Source organism: Rhincodon typus, chromosome 34 (assembly GCF_021869965.1).
Source record: "Rhincodon typus isolate 14 chromosome 34, sRhiTyp1.1, whole genome shotgun sequence".
Taxonomy (NCBI): domain Eukaryota; kingdom Metazoa; phylum Chordata; class Chondrichthyes; order Orectolobiformes; family Rhincodontidae; genus Rhincodon; species Rhincodon typus.
The window spans coordinates 19687496-19709578 of record NC_063365.1 but is presented as its reverse complement, the minus strand read 5'-3'; the positions used below and the strand labels follow the sequence as shown (position 1 = coordinate 19709578).

Here is a 22083-nt window from a genome sequence, read left to right as displayed (position 1 = left end):
AAACCATCTGCACAGAAATTATCGTTTTATCTAAATGTTTTGAAACCAGGCAACCATGAATTTTGCATCTCCTGTTTTACTTCACACTTGTAGGATAGTTTAACATGTTGAGAGATGAAAGTCTCAGCTACCACTTGGCCAGTTTGAATTACAATGGGGCCAGACATGAGAACATAAATAAACCATATTTCAGTCATTGTTCCTGAGCAACAGAACAGAGTGAGAGAAAATGAATTTGTGACAGCAGGAACTCCAGGTCTGTTTCGCTGTTTCTCTCAACATCTTGAAAGACAGTGCCATTAATTTGGGGAAACACTGAAAACTCAAAGATATTTACAAGCCTCATCATCGCTGAGATGCCAGTACTCCTCAAGGACTATAAAACCATGTAGCCTTTACTCATAGAGTCATAGAGGTCTATGGCACGGAAACAGGCCCTTCGGCCCAACTTGCCAATGCCACCCAGTTTAAACAATTTAAACTAGTTCCATTTGCCTGTGTTTGATCCATATCCCTCCATGCCTGCCCCATCTATGTATCTTTCTCAATATTTCTTACTCTTCTTGTCTTTCCCAGGTAGTCTCTCATTTTTAAACTTATTACCTGTGTTTATGCGTGTGTTTGATTTATTTTTCTCAGGTTTAGCAGATAATAAAACTCCTCTTTCTTCCATCAAGGGGAGGTGGTGACATAGTCATGATGTCACTGGGCTAGTAATCCAGACCCCTAGACAAGTATTCTATGTACACAGGTCTGAATCTCTGAGCCAGATGGTGAAATTTGAGTTCGACAAATACCTATAATTTTAACGGTGACCATGTAACCTCTGCTGATTGTCACAAAAACCCATCTGGTGCACTCACAACGTTTAGTGAAGGAAATCTGCCATCCTTACCTGGTGAGGCTTACATGTGACTTCTGGATGTGTGGTTTGGAATACTGTGAACAGTTCTGGTCTCTATATTATTAAAGAGGTATAGAGGTACTGGAGAAGCTTCAGGAAAAGATTCCCTGGAGTGATACCTGTAGTGAGAGGTTATTCCCGTTTTGAACAGAGACTGATGCTCATCCCTGGAGAAGAGCAGATTCAGGGTAATCCTGATAGAGGTCTTCAAGATAAACAAGGCTTTGATAGAGTGGATGTAGAGATGGTTCCACTTGCTGTGAATAGTACTAGGGGTCGTAAACATAAGAGAATCCCTAATAAATCCAATTATTAAGGAATATTAGGGAATTTGGGGAAATCTGTAGGAGGTTGAGGGTTGACATTATAGAGGTTTATAAAATCATGAGGGGCACACATAAAGTAAATGACAAGGGCCTTTTCCCTAGAGTGGGGGAGTTTAAAATTAGGGGGCATATTTTTAAGGTGAGGGGACAAAGATTTAAAAAAGACATGAGGGGCAACTTTTTTACACTGAGAGTGGTTAGTATGTAGAATGAACTTCCTGAGGAAGTGGTGGATGCAGGAACAGATACAATGTTTAAGAGACATTTGGATAAGTGCATGAATGAGAGATGTTTGGAGGCATATGGGCCATGCACAGGCAGGTGGGAGTGCTTCAGTTTGGAATTATGGTTGGCATGGATTGATTGGACCAAAAGGTCTGTTTCTGTGCTGTATGACTTTATCTCTCTGTGGGAGAGTGGTGAGAATGTGGAACCTGCCACTCCAGGGATTGTTGAGGTGATTAGAATATATGCACTTTAGGAGAAGCTAGGTAAGCACATGACCGAGAAAAGACAAACAGGAGATTATCATGACAACCAAGGTGGTCAGTGAACTGTGAATTTATCTAGTTTGTTTAACCTGCTTTTAGCTTTTCACTCAGTGTTCCAACTTAAAAATAACTAACGGTAAAGCTTCAGTTTTAAAACAAGGCCAAACGTTAGCTCTTTTCAAGCTATTGTGAAAAGTTCCCCAAGAATGAAGAGAGTAAAAAATTATGAGCTAAAAGTTTACCATTACCACATTTAAAACAGTTGGGACATTAGAATACTTAGAGTCATAGAGTCATAGAGCTGTACAGCATGGAAACAGACCCCTTAGTCCAACTTCCAGGGAGAAAGTGCCAATCAGGTCTCTCTTGGGGCCTGTTGATTGAGTTATTCCAGCTGAAATAAAGAGGTTACCCCTTAAAGGTAGATCCAACTGCTGTGATGGTTTGTGTGGTCAAATATTTGGAGGGTTTCTTGTCCAGGTGGACTCAGCAGGAGAACAAATTTTAGGCGAGTGCAATTTCCTTGTTTCTGGTTCTGTGGACGAAGCGCTATTAGTTGTCCAGTTAAACACCATCAGCTGTTTTCAGATCTTTCTCACTCTGGAGAGAAGTTTTTTCCAGAGGGTCCAAGATGGAATCTGTCTCTCTGTCTAAGCAGCTCACTCGTTGTATCATTCGAGCTGGCAATTAATGGCGGCCGCTGTTACTATGTAATTGATGTGAAAAGCTAAGTCATATTCCACGTAAGGCCAATAACAGCCCTTCTCCCACCTGTGGTCCTTCACTTTTGTTCTGGTCTAATTTAGATTCTCTAAGTCAGTCATCAAGGAAACTTTATTAACTCCTGGATGAGACTACAGTGAAACATCATTAAAGTGACCATTATCTGTTGTTTTCTCTAAAATGGAGACCCAGACTGAAATTCACAATTGCTTCTGAGGCCTGGAACCATTTTGAAACAGTCTTTTTGCAGGATTATCTTTTATATTTAAAAAATGCAATATTCCTTAAAACAAATTTTGTCTGTAATTTACCAGATCATAACAATACCATTGTGACAGACATATTGACAAGCTTCCAGGGAGAGGAGGATGTATGTGTGTAACATAAATACTGGGACAGATATGATGGGCCAAATGACCTCTTTATGTGCTGTGAATACTTTGTAAATGCTGTGTAAATAATGTTGGATGTTCTACATTAATTACAATCAGTGTCGATACATTGCTTGGCTCATCTGTGGACTTGTCATTTCAAACCTTTTCTTTCTATCTGCAGGTATATCAAAAAATTACTCCACTTGCTCGTCGGACCTCTCCAGCTGCCCTGATGGATACTGCGATGTTGTGGAGAAGAAGAAAAGCACCTGTCCCCAAGATTGCATTGGTATGTAACCACAGTCATCCTTGCCCTGCCAAATCTTGACTTGCTACGTACACATCAGCATGGGCACCAGACAGAACAGTCATGTTTCACGGACTCATAGATATTTACAGCACAGAAGGAGACCATGTCTATATCGATCAACAAAATTCAGACATAACCAATCCTGTTTTCCAGCTTTTGGCCCATAGCCTCGGAGGTAATACAAGTGAATATCTAAATACTTTTAAAATGCTACTGCGGTTTTTGACTTTTGGACAGCAAGTTTTAGACTCCCATCACCCTGTGAGTCTTAGCCTTCTACCTCTTTCCTTAAATTTATGCTTTCTGGTTATTGATCACACTCCCAACACTAATGAGCAAAGTATCTTCCTATCTCCCTTATCTGTGCCCATCATAATTTTATACATCTCTATCAGGTTCCCTCTCAACCTTCAAAGAAAGCAACCCTAGCTGCTCCAAAGTAAACAACCCCAGCTTCTCCAATCTTTCCTCATGGCTTAGACCCCAGGAAGCATCTGGTAAATCTCCTCTGCACCCTCTCTTCTGTAATCACATCCATCCTTTAATGTGGTGATCAGAACTGCATGCAGTATTTCAGTTGTGACCTAACCAACATTTTATACAGTACCAGCTCCTATATTTCAGTTTGTGGTCCTATAGTCTTTGCAACTGACTAATAAAGAGAAGTATCTCATTTCCTTTCTCAATCACCTAATTGACCTGCCCTACCACCCTCATTCATGGGATGAAGGCATCACTGATAAGACCAGCATTTATTGCCCATCCCTAATTGCCCAGAGAGCAGTTAAGAGTCAACCACATTGCTGTGGGTCTGGTGTCACATGTAGGTCAGACCAGGTAAGGATCGTCGCTTCCACCCCTAAAGGGAGAAACAGATAGGTTTTTCCAACAATGAACAATGGATTGTTGGTCATCATTAGACTCTTAATATCAAATATTTATTGAATTCGAATTCCACCATCTGCTGTGGCAGAATTCAAATCCGGGTCCCCAGAACATTACCTGGATCGCTGGATAATGCCAGTAGACCATTGCCTCCCAGATAGCAGGGGGGATGTACCAAAGTCCCTCTGATGGTCAGTACTTTCCATTCATAGTGTAATCCCTTGCCCTGTTATCTTTCCCAAAATGCATAACCTGACACATTTCTGCATCAAATTCTATTTGCCACTGCTCTGCCCATCTCACCAGTCCACTGATATGCTCCAGCAGTTTACAGCAATCCTTGTTATTTACCACCCCACCAATTTTCATGGCATCTGCAAACCTCTTGATCTTACCCTCTACATTTAACTCCAGTTCATTCACATACACCAGAACTAGTGCTGACACAGTGGGGCAAATGGCCTACTTCTACACCCATGCAATTCTATGACTCCACCTTTCTCACATGCTGTCTTTCATCTATTTGATATAGAATGGGACAAGGTTGTCGGCGGATTTGAACCTGGAGAGCTGGGAGGAATTAAAGGAGGTTTTGGAACATGCATCTGCTATTCTGATAACAAATGTGTTTGCCAAAAGGATGACATTGTTGGTATGTTAATTACTAGAAGCTTTTTCTTGGCATTTGACAGATGCAGATGTAAGGGATATATCTTCCAAGATTTCATGGAGGTGTTGTCGATCAGCCAGGGAGTTGGCAGTTTCTGGGCATGTTACCCAAATTTCCCAGTGGGTGTCACCAACCAGATTCCTGGCCCTTTTTTCAAAGAGGTGGCTTTGATGTTCATCTGAATCAGCCACCTTTCTTTGTGAAAGCATGGTTGATACAAGATCTTAGATTGTTTATCAGTGGTTGATCCTGTCCTGACACACCCTCACTATAAAGTAATATTGATCATTCATTCAGGAGGATCTTGTTGGAGGTGTACATTGCCTTTAAGAGTGTTCACCTTTAAGGTCTCCATGTACGTGGCGAATGCAATGTTGTGACTCCATCTGACAATTAGTCTGCTACAGGTTTGCAAGCTGCACTTGTGGAGAATCCAGTTCGTTGCTGTAATGTTGACTTAATAACTTGTAATGTACTTTACTGTTATAAATAAACAAACCCATGGAATTAATCAATTGCTGATGAGTGATTGATCATTAGGCCATTATCATTAACATGACAAACCTGAAGTGAAAAAGTCAACTATTTAATGTCTTAGATTGAAAAATGGCACACCCAACAATCCAGTGCTCTCTGAGTATTGTATTCTATGTTCCCTGTCACTGGTTTTACGGCTGTGTGGACCTCTGAGTTCTGTGGGTGGCAACAGCTTCTGGAACTGCACACCAATGCATCAACATGCTGATTAACATGGAGTCAGAGAGATGTAAGCACAAAAACAGACCCCTCAATCCAACTCATCCATATTAACCAGATATCCCAAATTAATCTGGTCCCATTCGCCAGCATTTGGCCCATATCCCTCTTAAACCCTTCCTAATCATGTACCCGTCCAGATGCCTTTTAAACGGTGTAATTGTACCATCCTCCACCATTCCTCTGACAGTTCATTCCATACATGTACCACCCTTTGCATGAAAAAGTTGCCCCTTAGGTCCCTCTCAAATCTTTTCCCTTCTCACCTTAAACCTCTGCCCCTTAGTTTTGGACTCCCCTACCCTGGGGAACAGACCTTGACTATTCACCCTATCCATGCCCCTCATGATTTTATAAAACTCTGTAATGCCACCCTTCCACACATGAGGAACCTCTGCGCAGCTGTGAGGCCACACAGCTTAGAGAAAAACACAGCAGGTCTGGCAGCATCGATGGAGAGAAAGCAAAGTTAACATTTCAGTTCCGGTGACCCTTCTTCATAATTTTGATTCTCTAGTTTTCAGCTTAGAGAGAACATTGACTGAGCGGTCAGCTGGCTCTCAATTTGTTATAGGCCATTTTATCTCAATGGCTTTGGCAGAGATCCTAGGGTGATAGAATGTGCTCCTTCAGGGGTTAAATAATTATCAGTAGAAATAATTTAAGTTCGTATAATATATAAAAGCTTGTACACACGTACGAATAGATTCAATAACAGCTTCTTCCCTGCTCTTTTTAGACTTTTGAATGGATGTCTCAAATTTTAAATTTAATGTTGACCTCACCCTTTATGCACCTTCTCTGCAGCCGTAATATTGTATTCCTCGCTCTGTTCAATCACCCTAATGCACTCTGTATGGCATGATCTGCCTGTACTGCACGCAAAGCAAAACTTTTCACTGTACCTAGGTACATGTGACAATAACACATCAAATCATCTCCAAAATGTGGCTTGCCTCGGTATTGAGCCACGGTAAAGTGGGTTTCTGCTTGGTAGAAAGGTGACGGTGTTGTCTGTTCTGTTCCATCCACAGAGCTGGTTTGCGATGATCTGTGTAAAACCATAATTGCAGCAGCAGTGCTGCTGTCCTTCATCCTGTCTGTGCTGCTCTCTTCCTATTTCATCCACCGCTACCACAAGAACACTCCCAAGCCTCCCATTGCCTCAGCTGAAATGACCTTCAGGAGGCCTGCTCAGGCTTATCCCATCAGCTACTCCTCGAACAACATTCGGAGACCTTCCATGGACTCGGTGGAAAATCAAGTGGCAGTGGATTCTTTCAAGATACCAGTGAGTGTCACTTGCGCTGTGGCCTTCTAAGGATTGGTTTTGTGAGCAGAGTTTGGGCAAAATTTCATTCTTTACAATTTGATCATTAATAACAATCCTTTTTTTTAATGATGAATGATTTATTTTTTGTCTCTTGCGTTTTTAAGTGAATAATACAGTGAAATATGAATAATGTGAAATACAGTGAAAAGCTTCAACAGTCGCCACACTCCAGTGCCATTTTAAATAGTTTAAGAATAAAAAGGAGCGGGCCCCTTACTTGGAGCATCTGGCTCAGAGGAAGGACTTCCCAACATGCCACGAAACCTCCTATGATTTATATAATGCTTGTCATTTCTATACAAACCATCATTTCCGTATAGGAGATAAGACAGTATGGAGCAGTATGGTCAGGACCCGAAACGTCAACTTTCCTGTTCCTCTGATGCTGCCTGGCCTGCTGTGTTCCTCCAGCTCCACACTGTGTTATCTCAGACTCCAGCATCGGCAGTTCTTGCTATCTCTGATTTCTGTATAGGAGATCATTTCAACACAGACATCACTTTCAGAGACAAAAAGGATTTACTTAAGAATGAATTGTTCATATAAGGAGCAAGGTTACCATTAGCTCCACTCTTTGATTAGAGAGAGGTGACTGGTGGTGGGTTAACAGCGAGGGTCACCGCACCTCAGTCGAGGAGACAGATTGAAAAGGAGGGCCGTTCAAGGTAACCTCCGTCAGTGTTGTTGGTGTCACTGCATCACAAACCAACTGTCCAGCCAAATAGGCTAACGGACCCCTCCATAAGTGATGAAGTGATGCTTATGCCAATTGTTTTTTAAAATTAAAGCACCTAAGTATTGTGTTTGGGCTGTCAGGCTCTACTACACCTTCTCAATTGCTCCCCCGTTTCTAAAGTTTGCAATGGGTCTGTGTCCTTTTTACCCTGACAGGAGGATCCCAAGTGGGAATTCCCGAGGAAGAACCTGGTCCTGGGTAAGACCCTTGGGGAAGGAGAATTTGGGAAAGTGGTGAAGGCAACAGCATTCAGGCTCAAGGGCAAAGCTGGATACACCACTGTGGCAGTCAAGATGCTGAAAGGTACGGCCAGATGTCTTCAACGTGCAACTGTGACATGCAAGTGTTGCTAACATCCGTGTGGTCTAGCAGCCGGTGATTCTTACTTTAAGATTTAAGACAGGGTTCTACTGCGAGGGAGCCTTGACAGAATTGAAACTGCTCTGATTCCAAGCACCTGTGCCCCAACTTTAACCTTATTTAGTAAACTCACCTACAGACGTGGGGTCAGCACATTCAACATCCTGACAAACAGCATCCTCAACTCTTGAGCGTGTATTCGCACATCTCCAGCACATTTCTTTGGAAAGGTCAGCAGGCTAAGTATCTTGAAGCATATACCAATACAGTGCAGAAGGAGGCCATTCAGCCCAACATATCTCTTTGAAAGAGCAGTCAAACTAGTCCTAGTTCTCGCCTCATAACCCTGTAACTATTTTCCTCTGCAAATAGCTATCCAACTATTCAACATTACTGTTGAATCTGATCCCCAAAAAGTTGTGGAGTGCAGATCATAATATTTTTCTGCTTAAAAACCTATTTTCCTCATCTCACCTCTCCTCATGTGCAGTGAGTTTGAGAGATGAAGGGTCAAAGTTTACCCAGGGTTGGGACAATGGCACTGGGGTAGCTGGCAGCATTGGGACTGGCTGGATAATGTTAACAAAGGCAGCCTACTGAGGAAGAGGGCGTGTTGTCCAGTCAACAATGGTGTGCAGACTCCAGGTCCAGTCAGACAGCCAGTACATCATCTCTATGGCGCCAGTGGGAGAGGTGAGCACTGCTGGAGCAGGTCAAAGACCCCAAGGGAATCTCCTCAATGGGTAGTGTTAGATGTGGAGTGTGGGGGCTGTCAATGATATTGGGTGGGCTACCTTCCCTCCACACAGTCCCCTACTTGGGTTGCAAATGGCTTCCTGAGCTGCCACAGGGAGGCTAAACACATGGGAGAGCTGGCTGCCTGCCCATGCAATGGGAATCTGGTCCTCCATCAGTGAAGTGCCAGCATCTGTGCTTAATGCTCTCCTACTTGGGTCTATGTTATAATAAACTGGCTCTTGCCCACCTCTGGAGCAGGATGTCAAACCTCACCACAGGCCAGTGTCGGGAACAATACTGACCCGATCCTCGGCTTTTTTATTGACCACTCCCACCAACTGATGGCTAGTAAAATTCAGCCTGAATTTCCTTCTGCCTGACTTTCATCCTAGATCAGAAACTGGGGAGTAAAAGGGTGAAGAGCATCGATGGTACTTTAGCCTGGGGGAAGAGGGAAAGAAATCCCAATTTCCAAAGAATTCCTCACTCTATTTTTTTAGGTACTATATCCTGAAGGGGCAGTGGTAACTAGAGATTTCTGAGTCAACCCATGGTAGTGCTGAGCAAGGTCTTGTGATGGGTTGAACTGACTGATCAAGTGTTCCTCCCATTCGTCACTGGTGTAGGTTAGTGGGATTCACAAACTGACAATCAACCTGTCTGGCCACATTACAAACACTCCTTCCTTGGCCAAAAAGTTCTCAGAGTGGATCTCGAACCTAAAGCTTCTGGTTCAGAGGCAGGGACATTACCCATTGTGCCACAATTCTTGTCCACATGATACTTTTTTTTATTCTGCTTTGTTTAGATGTTTGTGAAGCACTTCAGCTTTTCTTGTTGCATAAAGTTGAGTTGCTGTTTCTATAATACACAGTGGCTGTCTCTGCATTAAATTTACCTTCTGTTTTGGTATCTGGCAGAAAACGCGTCTCAGAGTGAGCTACGGGACCTCTTATCTGAGTTCAATCTGCTGAAACAAGTCAGTCACCCCCATATTATCAAGCTGTATGGAGCCTGCTGCCAAGATGGTAAGAGAACATTATGCAAGGGGTGATTTTAGTGACAACTTAATTTACATCAGTGTATTGAATTATTTTAGTTTCACAAAGGCATTAACCCTTTATTTTAATTTCACAAAGGTACTAACCCATTTATCTTAAAGGCCAAGATGGATTAGATGCGGGGAAAATATTTTGGGTGAGACTGTGAATAATAAATCGCTAATAAATCCAGGAGAGAGGACAGGAGCTCCTTCTTTAATCCGAGAGTGGCTAGAATGTGAATTAGCAATGAAAGGGCAATTTGAGACCAACCGCATCAATGCATTGAAGGTGAAACTAAATAAGCACATGAATGAGAAAGGAATTTCTCTTTCCTTCATGGGAGGTGTTAACATCCTGAATTGTCCTTGAATGTATTGACTTTCTCAAAGTATTTTGGACAGCGCTTAAGAGTAACCCGCATTGCTAGCAGGTCTAGAGTCACATGAAGGTCAGTTTGGGTAAGGATGACAGATTGCTTTCCCTAAAAGGCACCGGTGAACCTGGTGGGTTTTGAACATTGATTGTTGTAATCATTGTTACTGAGGTTAATTTATGTTCCCAGTTTTAGGGGGTGCTTGTGGTGCAGTGGTAGTGTCCCTCCCTCTGAGCTAAGTAGGCTACGGTTCGAGTCCATCTGCTCCATCTGTGTGTCATAGATGTTGATTTAAAACAAAATCCATATTGCCAATTTAGCTGAATTTAAATTTCACCAGCTACCATGGTGGGATTTGAACTCACATCTGGGCCACTGGATTACTAGTCCCATGATATTACCACTATGCTATTTAGTCTCTAGTGTTAAACAATACTGTTGGGGGTTCAGATAAAGAAGGACATTCAATGTGGAGCATAATCACTAACAGGGACCTGTGGGAAATGGCCTTTCTATGCCGTAAATATTTAGCAACTATGACTTCATTACCCATTGGCAATGGTCCAATTAATGAGTGTACCAAGGGCAGGAATTCTCTTTAGGTTTCATTCCCTGCTGCCTCTTCATAAATTCTCATCTAGAAATGAATGGGTAGCAGGGCGAGAGAAATAGAATTAGTCCATCCAGGAATGGAGAGGTTTATTCAAACACAATGCAAATAACAGCAAATACATTCATAGCATCCCTGGGCAATACACTGTCTTCTGCATGGCTAGTTAGTAATGCTAGCTATATTTTCATAGACTAGCTGCCCAGTCCCACCTCTAGGTAGTTTATCCTCCCTGTTACATACAAAGTAATGCGCAATGCCGAGGGAAATGGATAAATTGGATCACCTACTGGAATTTATTGCTATGTTACAGATGTCTAACTGTCAGCTGTGTAATAAACTTTGCTTTTGCTTTCAATATCAATTAAGCTACACTGTATCTGCAGATTAAAGTAAGTAAGTTGATGACAACCTACTGCTGTGTACAAGGACTGGATCAATAGGAGTAGATGAAATGGGAATTCTTAACAGCAAGCGAGTTCCTTGATAGTATTTCCTTCTATTTTTTAAATGCTTATTGTCAGGAAATTGGAGCTGCTTCCAAACCCTCATTAAGTCCAGTTTCCAAAGGACAGTCGGGTTCTTTTAGATTCCTTCACCACCATTTCCAATGGGTTTTCAGCAGACGTGGACTCATCTGCCTGTTGGCAGTTGGTTGAGATTGAATCGAAACAAAGCAAGATTGAGATAGAACCAATGCAGTCCACTCCATGTTGGAGAGACTAAATGCAGATTAGAACAGATGAGAATTCCTACAGTGTGAAAGCAGGCTATTCAGCCCATTGAGTCCACACTGTGCCTCCAAAGGGCATCCTACCCAAACCAATGCCCCCCTCCAAGCCCCCCAGCCCATCTCTGTTACCCTATATTTCCCATGGCTAATCCACCTAGCCTGCACATCTCTGAGAAGCTATGGGCAATTTAGCATGCCTATCCACCTAAACTGCACATCTTTGGAGTGTGGGATGAAACCCATGCAGACATGGGGAGAATGTGCAAACTCCACACAGACAGTTGCCCGAGGCAGGAATCAAACCCAGGTCCCCGGCGCTGTGAGGCAGCAGTGCTAACCACTGAGCCACCGTGCCACCCACTTTCCAACCTGTTGTGTATCCAATGAGATTTAAGTGCATTGAAAAACAGCTCAACTTGAGTTACAGTGCCTGTACAAAGGGGACATATAGATTTGAACTTCGAAACTCTCAGTCTGCAGTCAAATGCTCTATCACTGAGCTATAACTTGTGGTAAAAACTCCACTCGATCTGCAGGCATGAACTTGACCTTCTGATATCTTGCCATTTCAATACACCATCTTACTCTCACACTCATATTTCTGTCCTGGGCCTCTTGCGGTCTTTTAACGAAGCCCAATGGCATCTGGAGGAACAGCATCTCATCTTCTGATTAGCTACATTGTGATCTTCAAGACTCAACCCTGAGTTCCACAACTTCAGATCATTAAATTTGCTCTTTGTTTTATTTTCCAGTGTCTGTAACTTGTTTTTATACTTTTGCTTTCAGTCAGAACTGACCCTCATTCGTCTATTAACACTCAACTGGACCAATTCTTTGTCTCCTCCCCACAACTACTCCCTTTGCCTTTTTCTATGACATCTTTGATTTCTAATCTCTGATTCGCTACCTTTTCCCTGACCTCCCCTTTGTTTCCACTTACCTTTATCCCCTCTGTCAACAGTATAAAGCCTATCACTTTTCCACCTCTTCAGTTCTGATGAAGAGTTGTACTAGACTCCAAACGATAACTCTGTCTCTCTCTCCACAGTTGCTACCAGAGCTGCTGAGTTTCTCTGGAACTTTCTGTTTTTATTGCAGAGCCAGGTTTGCCCAAATCAATGGCTTATACAAGTATGACAAGAAGTTTTACCTATGTTTGGGGCAATTCTGAAATTAAATGGATTCTCACTCTGTGATTTACTTTATTGTATAAGGTGTTTGACCTCAAAGGGTTAACATGCAAGCTTTGGAATAGTCCCAAGCACTGAGATTTATAATAACTGTTCCTGGGGTGGAGCTTGTCAGTTCATTGTTAATTCTATCGTCTACACTATTGTAGCAGAGACCTACTACTATCTCTTAAGAAATGATGTGGAGGTGCCGGTGTTGGACTGGGGTGGATAAGGTCAGAAATCACACGATGCCAGGTTATAGTCCAACAGGTTTATTTGAAAACACAAGCTTTCTGAGCACTGCTCCTTCACCTAACGAAGGGGCTACTCTCCAAAAGTTTCTGTTTTGAAATAAATCTGTGGGACTATAACCTGGTGTCATGTGATCTCTCAAGAGATAACATTCTCTCTTATCTAGTGATAATAAAGTTAACTAGTCTTAAGCTAATGTACCTTGTTATCTTATAATTATGTAATAAAGTCATAGAGTCATAGAGACATACAGCACAGAAACAGACCCCTCAGTCCAAAGTCACACAAATTTGACTGAGTTTTTTTGAGGAATTAACCAAGAAGATTGATGAGGGGACAGTGGTGGACATTGTTTACTTGGACTTTAGTAAAGCCTTTGACAACGTTCTGCATGGTGGGATAATAAGTAAAGTTAGATCACATGGGATTCAGGGTGAACTTGCCAATTGGATACATAATTAGCAGGAAACAGAGGGTGGTGGTGGAGGGGTTGTTTTTTGGACTGGAGGCCTGTGACCAACAGTGTTCCACACAGAATGGTGTTGGGTCCACTTTTGTTTGTCATTTATATAAACAATTTGGATGAGTATACAGAAGGCGTGGCTAGTAAGTTTGCCGATGACAGCAAAATTGGTGGTATAGTGGACAGTGAAGAAGGATATCTAAGATTACAGACAGATCTTGATCAATTGGATCAATGGGCTGAGGAAAGTCCTTCTTGTTACACACATATATATCCTTCATTAGTTAATATGAGTTAGCCCTATAGACTGGTGTTGCAAGAAATGTTGTTCGCAGAAAATGAACCTCAAAGAAGATCCTATTGTAAGCATGTGCCAGCCTTGGACAATTCTTACAATGAAAACTGAACTTAGCTACAAGATTTTGCTGCATTTGGATTCAGGTTTCAGATTAAACAGTGTTGTAAGTGGCTGAGGCAGGAAATGCAGCAAAAGATCCAAAGCAATGTTCTCTGGAGGCTGGAGCAAGTGCTCAATCCCTTGCGATGAATCCATTCTGTGTTTTGTGGAAACTGCTAGATCTCAACCGGATTAAATCCAGTGCGGTGTTTTAGGGACACTGCAGTTATGTAGACCTTGTTGCAGAAGAAAGTCTCTTTGGCTTAATTCTATTGGAAGTAATGGAATCCTTAAATCTGAAATGAAAACAGAAAGTGCTTCAAATGCTCAACAAGTCTGGTAGCATGGGTGGAAAGAGAAATAGAGTTAATGTTTCATCCTGACAATGTTGAGATACCTTCTCTCCATGAACTGCAAGAAGGCAACTCACTACCACCTTCTTAAGGGCAGTTAGGGATGAGCAATAAGTGCTGGCTGAGCCAGTGACACCTACATAGTGTGGATGAATAAAAATCCTCAAGGTTAAAATGTGATCTGTCCTGGTGTTTACGTTTATGTTCCTCCCAACAGCTCTTTAAAACAGTTGATCAGCATAACCTATTTCTTTCCCCACATGTGTCTATCAGCTTTTACCTTATACCCAACGATTATATTCACCTCAGCTGCTCCTTTTGGTCATGAGCTCCATATCTGTACCTCTCTCTGGAATTTCTCTGGAATTCCTGGTTGGATTTATTTAATGACTATCTGTTATTTGTGAACCTTAGTTTTGGACTCCCTGCCCGACCTACAAAGGAGAAGGCAGAAACATTTTCTCTGTACTTACCCTATCAAATCCGTTTGTAATTTTATGTACTCTATCACGTTCCTCTCTCAAACTTCTCTTTTTCCTGGAGAATGTAGCCATGGGCCTGCTGGGTCTTTCTGTCCAAACGGTGTCAGCTCCTGAAGGGATTAAATCCATTTCTGTTTCCCTTTGCTCCTTCGTGATCCGAAACAGAATAACGTTATTGGTAAATGGGGGAGTTGTATTGTGTACGGCGTGTAGATTAGAAGAGTTTCCTTGGCAAAACTTTGCACCTTTCTTTGGCAGGGCCTTTGTATCTCATCGTGGAATATGCCAAATACGGATCTCTGAGGAGCTTCCTAAGGGAAAGTCGCAAGGTCGGCCCTAGTTACTTGGGTGAAGGCAATCGAAATTCCAGTTACTTGGATAATCCGGATGAGCGAGCCCTCACCATGGGAGACTTGATATCCTTTGCCTGGCAGATCTCCCGTGGCATGCAGTACCTGGCTGAAATGAAGGTGATCTTTTACTTTGGGCATCTGTTGTTGAAGGTCTTACTGTCTTAGAGTCATAGAGATGGAAACAGACCCTTCAGTCTAACTTGTCCATGCCGACCAGATATCCTAAATTAATCTCGTCCCATTGGCCAGCATTTGGCCCATATCCCTCTAAACTCTCCCTATTCATGCACCCATCCAGATGCCTTTCAAATTTTGTAATTGTACCGGCCTCCACCACTTCCTCTGGCAGTTCATTCCATACATGCAGTACCCTCTGCGTGAAAAAGTTGTCCCTTAGGTCTCTTTTAAATCTTTCACCTCTCTCACCTTAAACTTATGCCCTCTAGTTTTAGACTCCCCCACCCTGGGGAAAAGACCTTGTCTATTCACCCTATCCATGCCTCTCATGATTTTATAAACCTCTATAAGGTTACCCCTCAGCCTCCGACGCTCCAGGGAAAATCGCCCCAGCCTATTCAGCCTCTCCCTATAGCTCAAACCCTCCAACCCCGGAAACATTCTTATATATCTTTTCTAAACCTTTCAAGTTTCACAACATCTTTCCTATAGAAAGGAGACCAGAATTGAACACAGAATTCCAAAAATGGCCTAACCGATGTCCTGTACAGCCACATCATGACATTCCCAACATTTAAGCTCAATGCACTGACCATTAAAGACAAGTTTATTGCCTTGATTTACCCTACCAAAATATAAGCCTCACATTTATCTAGATTAAAGCCCAACTCATACCCCTCAGCCCATCTGATCAAGGTCCTGTTGCACTCTGAGGTAACCTTCTTCGCTGTCCACTACATCACCGATTTACTGTCATCTGCAAATTTATTAACCATACCCCCTATATTCACATCCAAATCATTTATATAAAAGACAAAAAGCACTGGATCCAGCACTGATACCTGTGGCACATCGCTGGTCACAGGCCTCCAGTCTGAAAAGCGATCTTCCACCATCACCCTCTGTCTCCTCCCTCTGAACCAATTGTGTATCCAAATGGCTGGTTCTCCCTGTATTGGGTAACTCAAGCTTATGGGGCACTTTGAGGAAATGAGCAGTGGGTTTATACCTTAAATCTTACCTGTCAATCACTCCACATGGGGATGGGTGGTTGCTCTTTCTGAATCCAAATGTGCTGGGTTTGAATCCCACTCCAGACAGTCCAGTAAAATGATGGTCAGAGCTTTGGCTGTGCATTCTCAAATGGCTATCCAGTGACACATTTACATTTGGTGGGTTTAGGTGGTACTGCCATATTGTATGGGTTCTGTGAGAGCTTCTTGTGTAAGACTAACCCATCCCCTCATCAGCCAGCACAAAGATGTTTATCAGGAACAAAAACAGAAGTTGCTGGAAAAGCTCAGCAGGTCTGGCAGCATCTGTGAAGAAAAAATCGGAGTTAACGCTTCGGGTCTGGTGACCCTTCCTCAGACCCTTCTGTAGAAGAGCCACCGGACCTGAAATGTTAACTCTGTTTTTTCCCTTCACAGATGCTGCCAGACCTGCTGAGCTTTTCCAGCAACTTCTGTTTTGTTCCTGATTTACAGCATCCGCAGTCCTTTCGGTTTTCATAAAGATGTTTATGTTCACGGAACAAGTACTCAGCATGAATCAGCCTGTGGAGACTCTCCCAACACACGCTGTGTTGTTTGGCTTTGTCCAAGCTGTAAGTGATTTCATCATCTCTTCCGGGCCCCCTCAAGACTGAAGAGTCCAACACGAGATTGATGGATACGCACAGAACCAGGTACTCATGTTGTGGTTGTTGGCAGTTTGGGCAGGGGGGAAGCTTCAGTTGCTGTCTTCAGGCACATTGGATGCGATAAGTTTTTGTGTCAATGTTCATGGAGCAACGCTGAAGCAGGTTCTAGCACTTGTCTCCAATGGGCTGGTTGGTGACTCTCTTTTTCTATGAGCGGTATCTGCAATGCAAAAGTTTGTAAGGCCCTTTTCTCGGGTGCCCATGTAAAATTAACCCTTGGCCATTTGCCGGGTCAGTTCTCCATTGAAGGGCGAATAAAACCAAATACTGTAGATGCTAGAACTTTGAGATAACAACAGAGAGTGCTGGAGACACTCTGTGGAGAGAGCAACAGATTTAACATTGACTCCTGTATGACACTTCTTCGAAACTAGTTCTTCAGTTCTGAAGAAGAGCCATAATGGACTTGAACCAATAACTCTTATTCTGTCGCCACAGATGCGTCCAGGACCTGCTGACTTTCTCCAGAACCTTCTGATTCTACCTATAGAAGGATGTCTCATTTTCCTATATTCTGCCATCACAGCTAGACTGGACTTATTTCTCTCTTGTACAACCATCACCATTTCCTTTGCCTTTTGTATTGTGATATCTGTGCTCTCTCCTCTCTGTTGCCCTCTAAACTTCTCCTCACCTTCTCTTCTGTTCCACTTGCACCTTCCATCCTTTTCTACGGAACAAAACCAGTTCCTTTTCCATCTCTATCTTCAGTTCTAAAGAGGAGTCGTATTAGATTTAGAATGTTGACTCTGTTTCTCTCCACAGATGCTGCCATACCTGCTAAGTTTCTCTAACATTTTCTGTTTTTATTACCTGTGAAAAGGATATTCTACAGTGTTCCATGCAGGAGACATGGCCTGGCCAGCTAAGTAGTAAATTTCACCTTTTGGACAGGAATCACACTATTCTCCAAAGGAAGAACCAAATGATCTTCTCACTGACTAAATAAATTTGACCATTGTTTATGTAGTTAGATCAGCTGTGAGTTGCATACACATTGGCAATCTGACTGGAATGGTCAGTGAATGACCTGAATTATAACAAATTAAATTCTCTCTGTCCACCCAGCAAAGAATGACCATTACATACTGTACTGCCTTGAGGTTGCAGTCAGAGCTGTTAGACATTTGTCCCCTCATGGTTTCATATGGTACATGCACTCATTTAGCAGCCTTCATCGATGTGTTTTCTTCCCAGCTGGTCCATCGTGATCTGGCAGCACGGAATGTTCTAGTCGCCGAGGGACGTAAGATGAAGATCTCCGATTTTGGGCTCTCCAGGGATGTGTACGAGGAGGACTCTTATGTAAAAAGAAGCAAGGTATTGTCTCTTCATTTGTTATCTGTCATCTGCAAACCCCACCTCAGTACATTATTTGTAACTTCATAACACTTGTAGGTATAACCAGGTTCCTTTTTGATTGGCATTGGAATACAGCCAACACTGTGTTCATCACCCATCGCTTTGAGGAGGCCAATTCATGAGAAGGTGGTGGTAGCTCATGTAATTTTACCCCTCTAGTGGGTGAGGTGATATTACCCCTCTAGTGGGTGAGGTGATATTACCCCTCTAGTGGGTGAGGTCAAGTTTTCTGTGTACATAACTAGAAGAGAAATGATGCGGTGTATCATGTGACTCAGGTTTCATGTCCATTCGCTGTGAGCAAGCTACCAAATCAGACATTCATCTTCTCCAACCGTATAACAGTATGATCAACTTCTTAGATCCTGAATAAACAAACCTAGGTATTTTTGTGCCACCTAATCCCTTTGCATGGTTGATGCCTTGACATTTTTCTAAAAAGAAATCACAAGGAGTAGAAAAATACAGTACATTAGTCTGCTGTGTTGTATTTGGGGTTGGGGGAGAGCTCCAGCAATTTGTTTGACTACTTCTGAGGGCATGAAAGAGACTATCCTCTCCAATGCCACCTTGAGGTATCTATAAGCTGAGCAAGGAACTTGCTGACAAAGTGTTCGCTAAAGCGGTTGAATTGTGACAATAGCTTCTGATGAAAGCCAACACACTGCCACCTGCATTGAATTCAATTTTAAAACTTGCCACTGTGGATGTGGACTCCCAGCCTCTGAGTTGCATGCAGTATAATGACCATTAGAGCCTTTAGTAGGAGTCTGGTGTGCGAATAGCTGAAAGCTAGAAAGTGGATGGTCTCCTTGCTACACTACATATTGTCCCCTCCCTGTTGGTAGAGTAGGCAGCATGGCCACTGACTCACTCCAAATATCCGACAAATGATTTCTTTCTTTTACTTTGACCTGTCTTTAGGGTCGGATTCCCGTCAAATGGATGGCAATTGAGTCTTTGTTTGATCACATCTACACCTCGCAAAGTGATGTGTAAGTCTTCCTTGTCTGTATTAGAATCGGGAGCCTAGGTTATCTGCCATTGATGTTGAATTTTACTGTTGTAATTGACACGTGTATGCTTACATTATTGATAGGCCAGAGAAAAGGAAAATTAGTGACATATCCTTCCAAACCAGTGGCCACTACTATCTAGAAGGACATGGGTAGCAGATGCATGGGAACATTTAGGTTTCCCTCCAAGATACTTACACCATCCTGACATGGAACTCTTATATTATTTGCACACATCTCAGAAATGCATTACACCTTTAAAGACAGGAAGATGACATGTTGTATATTACTCTGTACAGTCAGCCAGTCTTTTAGTCAGTCAGTGAAACTAACTGTGTATGTCATGTAATATTAATCTAAATAAGTATGCAACCCTGTCTGCATATGTAAGTCTGAGATGTCAAATTAGTATGCCTAGTTAATTGTTCTTAAGCTTTGAGATTTAACGTACAGTTTTTATTAAGAACCAAGCTCTCAATGGTATATGCTAGGTGGGGTAATATGTAGAAAAGTACATTAGATGAGGAAGCATGGTGGCTCAGTGGTTAGCACTGCTGCCTCACAGCACCAGGGACCCGGGTTCGATCCCATCCTTGGATGACTGTCTGTGTGGAGTTTGCACATTCTCCCTGTGGGTTGTGTGGGTTTCCTCCAGGTGCTTCGGTTTCCTCCCACAGTCCAAAGATGTACAGGTTAGGGGGATTGGCCATGCTAAATTGCTCATATTTTCCAGGGATGCAGGCTAAGTGGGTTAGCCATGGGAAATGTGAGGTTACAGGGATAGAGTGGGTTACTCTTCGGAGGGTCACTTCAGACTCGATGGGCTGAATGGCCTCTTCCTGCCCTGTAGGGATTCTACGGTCAGGAACCATATCACCGTCACTGGATCAAAATCCTGGAAATGCCCCCCTAACAGTCCTGTGAGTGTACCTGCCCCCACACAGACTGTTGTGGTTCAAGAAGGTGGTGCAGCACCATCTTCTCAAGGGCAATTAGGGATGGGCAATCAATGGTCCATATCCTGAGTCAGATTTAAAAATTGCAGCATTTATAGAGGTAGACAGGAACCGCCAGGAAACATGGCCATCGGATGTGGTTATACCTGTGACCTTGCGCCTTTACTGAATCTGAGCCTGTCATGCAAAGGCCAGACAGCTCTTAATCAAAAAATCAATGCACTTTAGAAGCCTTGCAAACCACAAACTGTCTTTGCTGTACCTTAAGGTAAGGAAAAGCAGATAGACTTTAATGTCAATTTGCTACAAAGACTGGTTCCAAGATAGCCTTCTGCCAAAGAGACATTAAAAGGAAAGTGTTGAGATTGGGAAGGACAGAATATACGGAGAGATCGGAGTGGGGCAAATAGAAGTAAAGCACAAAGCGCCAGTCAAAACATGGGGAAAAGATTCATTCCAAATACCAAACGTGGTCAGCACTTTGAAAGTAAATCTCAGGAGCTGCTAACAATCGTAATTTCATGTATTTCGTCCTTATTTACAGTTATTTATAATACATGGTGCATTGCTCCTGGATGTGAGTTCAAGTACCACACTTTAAGTTTGCACAAGGGTGTGCAGTGTTCCACTTAGTGGTGCCGTTTGTCACAAACAGATTTGAAGAGATGATAGCAATTGTGCCCTCAGATCCCATTCCCCTGCATTACTTTCAAATCTTCCTTTTTAAATGGTTGTATCGGTGGGCCAATATCCACGTGAACTAGAAATTCTGACTAATTCAGCACAAAAACTAAGGATCAATCTCAAACCGTGCACCTGAGTCAGATGCGGCCTTAGCCAATTAAGACATTGGGCCAAATCTTGGAAGGTCATACTTGCTAACGGTAGGTACTGACACACCTTTGCTTTTTCCTGCTCCATCCAGGTGGTCCTTTGGCATTCTCCTTTGGGAAATCGTGACACTGGGTGGAAATCCATACCCTGGAATTGCCCCGGAACGCCTCTTCAATCTCCTGAAAACTGGATACCGGATGGAGAGACCGGAAAACTGCAGTGAGGAAATGTACGACGATGAATATTAAAACCACGTGGCACTGGCTGTAATTTCTCAATAAGCATTTTAGTGGAAATCTTCACGTGACAGAGTGGGAGTCAGGGTAGGGAGGCACATACAGGCTGGGGGGCGCTGGCACAGGTTGAAGGGGTCCTATGGTCAATGTGGGGTGGGGAGGTATTTGTGGGGGTGGGGAGGTGAGTGTGTCGGGGTGGGGAGGTGTGTATGCGTGTGTGTGGGGTGGGTGTTGGGGTGGGTAGGTGTGTGGGAGGGTGGGGAGGTGTGTATGGGGTGGGGAGGTGTGTGGGAGGGTGGGGAGGTGTGTGGGAGGGTGGGGAGGTGTGTTGGAGGGTGGGGAGGTGTGTGTGGGGGTGGGGAGGTTTGTGTGGGAGTGGGGAGGTGTGTGTGGGGCTGGTAAGGAGTGTGTGGGAGTAGGGAGATGTGTGAGGTGTGGGAAGGTGTGTGTGAGATGTGTGGAGGTGTGTGGGAGGGTGGGGACGTGTGTGTGATTTGGGAGGTGTGTGTGAGATGTGGGGAGGTGTGTGTGAGGTGTGTGGAGGTGTGTGTGATTTGGGGGAGGTGTGTGTGAGGTGTGGGGAGGTGTGTGTCAGGTTGGGAAGTGTGGGGAGGTGTGTGTGAGGTGTGGGGAGGTGTGTGTGAGAGGTGGGTGATGTGTGTAGGTTGGATAGTCTGCTCCTTTGTCTGAAATGGACACTGTTGTCATCTAATGTAATTCTCTCCCTCTCTCGGGTACAGTTAGTGTTGCAAATGTGCTGTAATTCTCCCTCAGGTACAACTTGATGCTGCGATGTTGGAAACAGGAGCCAGACAAACGGCCTACGTTCACAGAAATCAGCAAAGAGCTGGAGAAAATGATGGTGAAGAGTCGGGTGAGTGCAATGTTCTACTGACTGAATCGCACCCCCCCAGCAATTCCAAACACTAATTTTATTCAAGACAAAAAAACCTGCAGATG

The 22083-nt window shown here is 43.3% G+C and overlaps 1 protein-coding gene across 2 annotated transcripts in view; it reads left to right on the top strand.

Annotated features, from left to right (window-relative positions):
* Positions 1-22083, top strand: part of ret (ret proto-oncogene receptor tyrosine kinase) — a 50182-nt gene that overhangs the window by 20398 nt on the left and 7701 nt on the right. For both annotated transcript variants that reach the window (XM_048616283.1, XM_048616284.1), the window contains exons 8-17: positions 3000-3107; positions 4546-4665; positions 6474-6730; positions 7664-7811; positions 9527-9634; positions 14746-14957; positions 17917-18039; positions 19006-19076; positions 20979-21116; positions 21898-21997. In XM_048616283.1, coding sequence (XP_048472240.1) covers positions 3000-3107; positions 4546-4665; positions 6474-6730; positions 7664-7811; positions 9527-9634; positions 14746-14957; positions 17917-18039; positions 19006-19076; positions 20979-21116; positions 21898-21997 — 1385 coding nt within the window. The remainder of the gene's footprint in view (positions 1-2999; positions 3108-4545; positions 4666-6473; positions 6731-7663; positions 7812-9526; positions 9635-14745; positions 14958-17916; positions 18040-19005; positions 19077-20978; positions 21117-21897; positions 21998-22083) is intronic.